Below are 9,639 nucleotides of genomic sequence, written 5' to 3'. Positions count from 1 at the left end.
ACTAGAATGCCTTTGGTAAGTAGACCAACCAATCCTGAGTCCACTCTCACCTGTCTCCTTTTATGAGACTTCTGCAGGCTGAGATACCTTCTCCCGCCCCAGTCACTACAGGGCTGGGTACCAGGCAACAGGGCCATCCCTATAACTCAGAGCTTACTGGGGCTGTTAAAAATAGCCAATTATAAGCTTGTTCTGCTTGCTTACCTTGCATCTCCCATTCCTTCCCTCAAAAACTACAATAAAATTTCCTGCTCACAGTTCCCTCTCTCCCTGCCTGATCATCTTGTTTCAGACCTTCCCCGTGCGGCAGTGTGCAGTGTCCAATGCCTCCTGTTTCTAGGGAACTGTGAATACTGAAAACTAAGTTTTTGTTTCATGGCAAGCATTTTCGTGTCTGTGCGTCATCCTACACCTGCTCAAAACAAATTCCAGCACAATTTTAGAACATGGGCCCTGGAAGAACAGCAGCAAATAAGATAGATCAAATTCTCACCTTGAAGGAGCTTATATTTTAATCTAAGATGTTAACCTAACAATAAAAAGCCAAACTGAGACGCCGCAAAGAGTTCAGGGGCCCAAATTCAGGTAGAAACCCGAATTGCGTCCCAGTAACAGGGTGAAAGCAAGAGTGGCTTTTTGAACAGATTTTATTTACTTCTTTTTTGCTTTTTTAGAGAGAGGAGAAGGGAGGGAGAAAGAGAGGGAGAGAAACATTCATGGGTTGCCTCTTGCACACCCCTATCTGGGGTCCTGGCCCGCAACCCAGGCACATGCCCTGACCATTGCAGGTCAGCCCTCACTCCACTGAACCACACAAGCCAGGGCTCTTTTTCTGGTTTCTGTTTTTTTGAATAAGGACGGGAGGGGAAATAATTACATAAATAGAAGAAAGGAATTTCTATTGGTGTTAACAAACGATGTTACTCTTTAGCTATACACAACTGATTAATGACTTTATTTCAGAAAGACTGTCCATGATCAGGTGTCCTTGTGGCCACAATGTCCGCTTTCCTTATCATTTTACAGTTGTTTTATAAGACAGTGTTGGTTTCGCCCAGTCCAGAGGTTATTTTGCCCAGCTGAAGCATTCCAGAGGTTCAAGGAAGAAGACATGCAAGCTGTTCTGGTATGGCTGCTGTGGCTTTTTTAAATGTGGCTCCAGTAATGTCAATTTTTTCACAAGGTTTTATAAGAATGTATGGGGACGAGGGCTCTAAAAGAAATAAAAGCTAGGTGTGACCGAATACCATTCTTGTTTTTTTTTTCCTTACCTGGTGGTAGATGAGAATTGAGGAATCTTGGAACTTAATCCTTTTTCTCTTTTGCCTGGATGAAGACCAGACTCTTCGCCTGGACTGGACTCTCCCAAGTTTGGGCTAAGGAGGTCGGGGCAGACTGGGGTTGTAATTTTGTCTTGCCAGGTGATTAGGAAGGTGAAAGATGATTAGGAAGTTACAAATCTCTTTTCTCAGTGCTTCCTGCCTGACCAGTTATCCCCAAACCCAAGTCAAACAGAATGATGATAGAAGCAATTTTAAAAATTAAATGAAGGGTCAGGTAGATCTTACAAAACACTGTAGGAAGAGGATCTGCGGTAAGAACAGAAGGAGCCCCTTGGTCTAACCCACTCTCACCCTCCACATCTCCCCAGACACCGTCTTCTCTTCATGTCTGCTTCCTAGTCCATGTGCTTTTTGCTCCCTCAGGAAGAGTGTCTTTCTGCCTCCTTCCAGACTGTGGCCAGATACAAATGAAATCTTCCCTTGCTTCAGCCTTGCCCCCGTGGGGTGGATGGGCTCTGGGAGCCTCCTGAACTAGGGAGGCTGTAGAGGCTGCTTCCATAGCCAGTTTCCACACGACCAAGTCCCCAGAAAAACACCTTGGCAAAGCAGACATTGGGTTTTCTCCCTGAAGACAATACAGACTACCCTCACGTGAGGAATGTGTATTACCCCATTAACAATTATTTGACTGTGTTCATTTCAAAACCATATCCATTCCTTAATTTTCCTAAGGAGCCTTGGGCCACTGCCTGGGCTTGACTTATGTCATGAGTCACAGTGCCAACTGGGAGTCGTTTCATTTTAGCCATCTGGGATCAGTTCTGAGTTGCTTTGTTTTAGTCATCCGGGACAACCTTCTCATCCCCAAATCTCTTGTCTAGTCGAAGGCAGGACAGGAAGATGTGTGGGTTTATTCCTCCAGCCTGTGGGTTTCTTGCTTCATATGTTCTTCCTTTCATCATGTGTCTTCAGAAGGCATAGGCAACTAAAGGGGATTGAGGAAATGGCATTGGGCAATAGTATTTTTCTACTTATTTCTGTCAGGGTCCAACAGGAAACAGCTGGTTTATACAGAGAATGCTACTGAAGAGCATTTCATAGAGGAACTATAGCTGTGGCTGGTATAGCTCAGTTGTTGAGTGCTGGCCTGAGAATCAAAAGGTTCCCGGTTCAATTCTCAGTCTAGGGCACATGCCTGGGTTGCAGGTTAGGTCCCCAGAGCGGGGTGTGCAAGAGGCTACCACATATTGATGTTTCTTTCCCTCTATTTCTTCCTCCCTACCCCTCTCTAAAAAAATCTTAAAAATTTTTTAAGAAAATAAAGGAACTATTTACAGATGGGCAAACAGACTTAAGAGAACTAAACAAGGAAGGGTGAAGACCTGGCACAAGCAACAGCAGGTGGCCATTACCTCGCACAGGCCTATAGAAGCAAGGGCTCATTACTGGGTTGCAGGGAAAGCTGTAGCTGTGAAAGTGGGGGCACTGGAAAGTTGTGGCAAAGGGGACACAACTAGTGCAAAAACCTTTTCTGGCAAAGAGGCACAATAGGAGATAAAGATTGACCTCTTTCTTCCTGCTCTCTGATCTCCTTCCAGCACATCCACTGACCAAAACTGAGCGGAAGCCAGAGGGCCGGGATCCTGCCAGGGTACAAGGCGAGGCAAAGAAACGTGGGGAATGGAGAGGCAACCAACACAGTCGACACTTGAAAGTTTAAAAAGTAGCCCACTTATCCCACAAAGCAAACCACTATGTACAACTTAGTATACTTTACATTAGAATACTGGACTTCTGTGTGTACCAAGAGAAATGCAGCATTACTGAGTGGAAGTTTAATAGATAGATGGTATCTAGGGCACCTGGTTCAAAATGTCTTGATGGGTGGGGTTTGGATTTTCTTTCCCTCCCTCTTCACGCCTTATCTCCTTACTCTGCATTCAGTGTGTACACCAGGAACAATAAAAATCTGTGTTAGTGTGAACGTGTTTCCAGAGTCGCAGGATTTTAGGAAGGCTATGTTGTTCAATGCCCGCCCCCCATCCTCCCTCCACGCACGTCAGGATCCCTTAGGTAACATTGCTGATAGGTTACCTAGTCTGGGTATGGACTTTGGTAACAAGTTGTTTACCATCTCTTGAGGGAAACTTTCTAATTGAACGACTCTTTTAAAAAGTTGTTAACATTAGAGTAATATTCAGTGAAATTTTTCCTATTTCAAGTGACAAGTTCGATCAAAGTTAGGTCCTAAAAGGAAACTTAAAGTTGAAGTTATCTCAGCTTAACCTTTAATTTCGAGATGATTCGACGCCATCCGTACCATCTGGCCATGCTCTCATCAAATGGGATCTGGATCCCAAAGATTCTTATTCCCTGCCGCTCTGCTGCTGAGGCAGAGCAAAAACAACTCAAGAGTGGGTGGAGGTGTTGGGTCAAGGGGGTGAAGAAGTTCCCTGGTGACAAGGGCACAGTACTTGCAGAAAAAAAGAATAGGAACACAATGATCATTGTTGTTTAAAATTACTAGCTATGGGTCCCCCCAAAAGAGAAACTGCATAAAATTAAACAAAATATTTGCAGCACTCAGGAATCAAAAATGTCTAGGGAAAAAAGCAAACTGGAAGATTCAATGAGTTTCTTTTAATTGCTATAGATCTACTCTTACCTTTCTCCACTCTGCTGTGTGCCCTGGGAGGCTAACTATTGGCCTACCGTCAACAGCCCTCAGGCTTCGGATTAAGTTAAACCATTGGTACTGGGCAGGAGCTTGGAGGAGAGGAGAGTGAGGCTGGGAGATTTCCACCGCCCATTCTTTCTCCCCGTGGGGTCCCTGCAGGCTAGCTGCCTCCCTTAACTCCAGGCCTCAGCTCCAGACAGACTGCCTTCTCCACACAGTTTCATCTCTCTAGATTCCAGTAGGCTTCCCCCCTTGAGGCCTGGGTATGGCAATATCCTTGTGGTTTTCCACAACCTGCCCACAACTTTGTAAAAACTTGTCCTGTTTATTTTTAAATTGCCCAATTGAAATGTGCCTTCAGTTTCCTGCCAGGACTCTAACTGACACACTCAGTCCCATTTATCTCCCAGATAACATTCACTGAATAACTACTATACGTCAAGGAGAATAAAATGATCAATTAGACAGTTAATATCCTCAAGGGGCAGTCGGGGAGGTGGAAACAGATGGTTATATCACACCTTGACAAGTGATAGAGAGGCACTGAATGGAGAAGTGGGGGAGGTGTAAAATGGGGGCATAGGCAAACTCAGGGAAGGTTTCTGGGCAGAATGGGGTCAGGCACATTTGGAGGTAGGGATGTGGTAGGGAGAGGTCAGGAGCTGGAAGAGAAGATTACAGCCTTAGTTATCAGAGCCAGTCAGGTTGTGGTGAAGGATTAGAGTGGAGGGCTAGGCTGGCCCAGACCATGGAAAGCCTTGTACTGTGGGGAAGGTCCTTCCATTCCATGTGCTTATTCGCCCTCTCTTTCCCTGACCACCAAGGGAAAAAGAAGGACACGGGGGAAGTCTGCAGCCTCTAACTCTTAGCTATTAACCGTGCCCACTACCAGGGCTTTGCACTCCAACTTTCTTGGCCTAAAACCTGTCTTTTCCATTGAAAACCGCCCCCATTGCACTTCCCACACATTCTAAGATCTTTCAAACCGGCAACGAGACAATACGTTTACCTAGCCCTTAGAGATGAGCTGGGAGAGATAGCTAGAAGCGAATGTTCCCAGATAAGATCGAGAGGTCTTAACAGCCACAGCTTCGTTTTCCTTAATAGCAGTGAACACCCCGCTTTTCTTGTCCCAATGCAGAAGAGTGATAATAACGTTGGGAAAGAGGGCAGGGACTGAGCTTCACTTCATCAAGGCAGGGCTTGGGTCTCGGCCTTGGGCAGGTAGGCACTTTTCCGCATCTATTTTATCAGTTTATAGGCAAGCTGAGGGTTCAGGAGGTGTCTGTCTTCCCTCTGGAAAGCCGAACTGCAAGCAGATCCTTTGCTAAGTAGGGTCAAAGCCCATTCCACCCCACAGGTTCCTCCTTGGCCTGTTCTTGGCATCGAAGACAGCCAGTCCTCTAGGACCGGGACTCAGAGGCTTCGTTAATCAAAATCACACACACAACCCCTCTGGTCAGTTAACCGGGACTGCACACCGCTGCCTTACGCAGCCTCCCACAAATAAGGAAGACACACAGGAAGAATTGAAAGAAAGTGGTGATTATGAAATCAGCCGAGCTCTCTCAACTAACTGGATCGGTCTTTCGAGCGCTCTGCAAGGTCGGACGCGGAGCCAGGGAGCGGCCAGTGCGCAGCCAGAGCTCTCGGCCGCCACAAGGTCCTCGAGGAGGGACGGGTTTCGAGCTATGGCCAGCTACCCACCCTCTGGAGGGCCCCTCCTCCGCAGGGCGTCAGGAGAGCCCCTCCTCCCGGGCGGAGACTGCTACCAAAAGTCCACGCCCGCGATCCTCGGTGAGACCAGTACCCCGAGGCTGCCGCCGCCTGGCCAAGTTCCTGTGGCTGCCGCGACTCGGAGTATGGGACAGTGATGGCCATGGACGGCTACAGAGGCTTCCTGACGCTGCTGGTGGCGGCGCTGCTCTTTGGCGTCCTGTCCGTGATCTTCACCATCGTCTGGGTCCTCCACTACCGGGGGGGCCTCGCCTGGGATGGGGGCTCACTTGAGTTTAACTGGCACCCAGTGCTCGTGGTCACTGGCTACGTCTTCATCCAGGGCATCGGTAAGGGCACCTCCTGGGAGGTAGCGGGGAGGGAGCGGCTGGCCGGGAGTCCAGGACTGAGTCCTAACCGAGTGGGGCCGACCGAGCAGACTAGGAAGTGAGGGAGGATGCGGAGTGCTCTGGGGCCTGAGAGTGGGGTGCGGAGCACCCGGAGCCGTGGCAGTTAGTGGGAGGTGGGTGGGCTTCGGCCCCATAGAGGCGTCGTTTGGGTGCGGGGCGGGCGAGGACGGACAGAGCCGGGCCAGCTGCGGCCAACAGGGGCAATCGCGGGAGTGGCGGCGCCGGTGCAGGGCGCGCAGGGCCGGCGATTCGCTGCGAGACGCGTTGCGGGAGGCGGCTGGGCGCAGCAGCGCCAGGCTGCGCTGGCCGGGTGCACCGGCCCCACTTGGTTAACTCTTCGCAGCGAGTGGCTGGGACGCATTCCGGACGCCCCACGACTTCCGAACCGGGCACCGGGGTGAGAGGCCTGAGCGCCCCGGGGCCTAGTCCAGGCAGCCCACTCGTCGGGGAAAACTGATCCCCGAGGCCGCAGCCTGCGCAGTTGAGGGCGGGAAGCCTCTCTCTAGGCTAGGCCTTTCCTTGAACTTATTTCTGGGCTGCAGATTAGGAGAGAGAGGCAATGTAGGGTGGAAATGGATGTGTGAGAATTTGCTTCAAGTAACAAGCTCAGCCCTGAGCAAAGGCGCCGGACAGCTGCAGCAGGGGTGAATGGCGCATCTGCTCTGGAGCTCTGAGTGTTAAGCTCAGTCGAGTCCGGGAAGCTGCCAGGACTCCAACGGGTGTTTTCGCGGCCCTGTTTGGTCACTGCCTGTTCAGTCTCGAGCCCAACTTGTTTATGTGGCCGCAGGTGGCAAAGTTCCCCCTCCCGGCTTCCTGTGGGACTCTGGCCACTAATTCCAGGTGGAAGATGCCCTCCGGAGTTTGTGGCTGCTTGGCTGCTGCCCAGGATGTCCCTGAGGACAGTTTGCGTATGCATTTGGCTCTGGTCCTGCATTCCCTTGGATGAGGCTGGAGCAGAGGAAGCAGGGGCTCAGTCGATGGCAGTTTAGTTTTTGGACATATAATGGACATGTGACATGATATTAGTTTTAGGTGTATATCAGTGATTTGATGTCGGTATGTACAGCTAAATGATCAACACAATACATCTAGTTATCATCCATTATCACACATAGTTGTAATTTTTTTCTTGTCATGAGAACTTTTAAGATCTACTCTCTTAGCAACTTCTGAATACATAATACATTATCATTAACTATAGTCTCCATGCTGTATATTATGTCCTGGGATTTATTTATTTTATAGCTTTAAGTTATTATATGACTTTTTGACCCTCTTCACCCATTGTACCCATTGCTCCCCACCCTTCTCTGGCAGCCAACAACGAATGGCAGTTTATATTGTCACATAGAGTCCCTCACAATGTCCTGACAGTTTCCTTTGGCTTTTGATTGGCCCTCTAGCTAGTGGTGCAAGTGCCATTTATTTGAAACCCTTTTCCAAACACGAAGTCAAGGCCTTGGCAGAGAAGGTGTTTTAAAAAAGGTCGGACATGGTGGACTGGGCTGATGAGAAATGGAACGAGTTTGGAAACAGGTTCCCCCCAGTGTTTGAAACCTCTAGCCTTGCCTCTGAGTGGGCTGCCTTTTCCTCACCAGTATTTAACTTTCCACAAGCAAGTGAACAAGAAAGTGCCCACCTCATTCCTACACAAAAGGAAACTCACGCTGCAGCCTCCAGCGGGTGTGGCAGGCATTCTCCCACTTTGAGATGTGATGGCCGACAGCTAATGCCTAGCCGTGGCCTGCACACTTCCCTGGTGTGAGATTGGCAGCGGGATGTGAGTTATTTCGTTGCATAAGTCCCGGTTATTTCTCATTAAACTCAAATGAGAAACACGTGCCCAAGCTCCCAAGTCACTGTCATCAGAAGCACTCTTCCCTTTATGGTTGGGCCCTTTGGTTTGGCCAGAGCTGTCAACACCTCTGTCTGCTCCAAGTAGTGGGAACAGCCTCTTCCTCTCTTCCAACCAACTCTTCAGAGCAGCTCCTAAGACTAAGAAACTTTCTAGAAGTTGTGAAATACCTTCCCCTCATAACTGAGGATAAGGGAACACAAGTGGTGTTAATTGTGTCCTGACTTACCAAACCAGAGACAAAGTCAAAACCAAGTTTCCAAAAACAAGTACTTTCTGTGTGCCCACTAAATGCATTATTTCATATATATAAGAATAAGCTGAGGCGCCGAGCAGTTAAGTAACTTACCCGCAGAAGTGGTGCGCTCTCCATGGCCTTATTTTCAAGGGTGATTTCTCTGCTTTTCTGGGAATATGCTTATTTTCTGCCAAACATTCTTTTTAGAGAAGTGAAAGGCTTGGTGTAAAATACACGTTGGAACTCATTCACATTAGACTTCATTACAGTTTTCCTAAAAAGACCTCTAGTTCTCCAAAATTTGGACTTTTCTTAGTCTGTTCTACTCACTTTAGGGCAAAATGTGTAAGTGGATGTTTTGGAAATTTTCATCTGCTGCTTTTACGCAAATGTTGCTTTCTTTAAGCTTAGTTACTGTATTTGTATTAGTTTTGGAATTTCGTCCTGTCGATATTACCCATCCTGTTTATTATTTAGATTCCAGATATCGAAGCACATTTAACCACATGCTACATTTCACTGATGTGAAGATAAGCTTTTTCATAAACACAGGCACATGCATAGTACTCTCAAGTTCTTAGACATCTTGGCTCACTTCCCAACAGTAGGAAGGCTCGTGTGGAGGGAGTAGGAATAAATAGTTGGCTTTATAGGCCGGGAGGGAAACACAGGTGTTACAGACTAGCCGTGTTGTAACTGACTCTTCTCCTTTGGGGCATTGCTTCAGGAGAAAATTTTTAGGCTATGCTAGTTCAACTCTGTAATAATGGGCATCATGTAATTGAGTTCTGTGATGCACAAATAGTTACAGACAAGGAAGGGAAAGCTAAAGTACATACAGTTATTACTCTCAAGTATAAAATGCTTTACAAATGCAATATACAGTAGACAGTATTTGAAACCATGTGAGAACGAGTCCAAGTTTTTTGAGACACCTTTAAGAAGTGTGGTCTGAAGCAAGCAAGGCTAACAGAGAATTGCAAAATAAATCTCTTTCTCTCCCCACATATATTTTGGAGAATAATTGTATTCTAAAATGAAGTATGACAGACTATAGGATATCTAAAGCCAAAACAAAATTTTAAGCGAGTAGAACGTCTAGTGAACACGAATGAGGAAGAGTTTCCGCGAGAACTTTAGAAGAGGCTTTATGCTCCTCTACGAGAAGCGTTTCCCATGAAATGGGGAGACTGCCCAGAAATCAGAGAAGCAGCCTTGAAAAGGCCGCAGAAGACGGAAACAAATGAATGCTCTCAAAGTGGCAGTTGACCTTTTAAAAGGTTCAACAGGGTGGAATGTGTTCTTTAGTAAAAGGTAGAAAATTCAGGTTTATAAATTTAGTGAAAAGAAGTCTCAGCAACTCTATACTCCTTACTTCTCCCCTTGTGGAACTCTTTTCACTGTAGAAACTGAAGGAAGAGAAATTGAATAGCATAATGATCTCAAGTTGGTTTTGTTCA

General features: G+C 47.4%; 1 protein-coding gene across 1 annotated transcript in view; it reads left to right on the top strand.

Moving 5' to 3' along the window:
- Positions 1–5,558: 5,558 nt before the first annotated feature.
- CYBRD1 (cytochrome b reductase 1) overlaps positions 5,559–9,639 on the top strand; it is a 29,442-nt gene continuing 25,361 nt past the window's right edge. Inside the window, exon 1 of the mRNA XM_037044468.1 lies at positions 5,559–6,026. Coding sequence (XP_036900363.1) covers positions 5,834–6,026 — 193 coding nt within the window. The 5' untranslated portion in view covers positions 5,559–5,833. The remainder of the gene's footprint in view (positions 6,027–9,639) is intronic.

Source organism: Sturnira hondurensis, unplaced genomic scaffold (genome assembly GCF_014824575.4).
Source record: "Sturnira hondurensis isolate 20B ecotype Veracruz unplaced genomic scaffold, ASM1482457v3 Scaffold0004136, whole genome shotgun sequence".
Lineage (NCBI taxonomy): Eukaryota > Metazoa > Chordata > Mammalia > Chiroptera > Phyllostomidae > Sturnira > Sturnira hondurensis.
The sequence above is the reverse complement of the archived record's forward strand: the minus strand, read 5'-3'. Positions and strand labels throughout refer to the sequence as shown.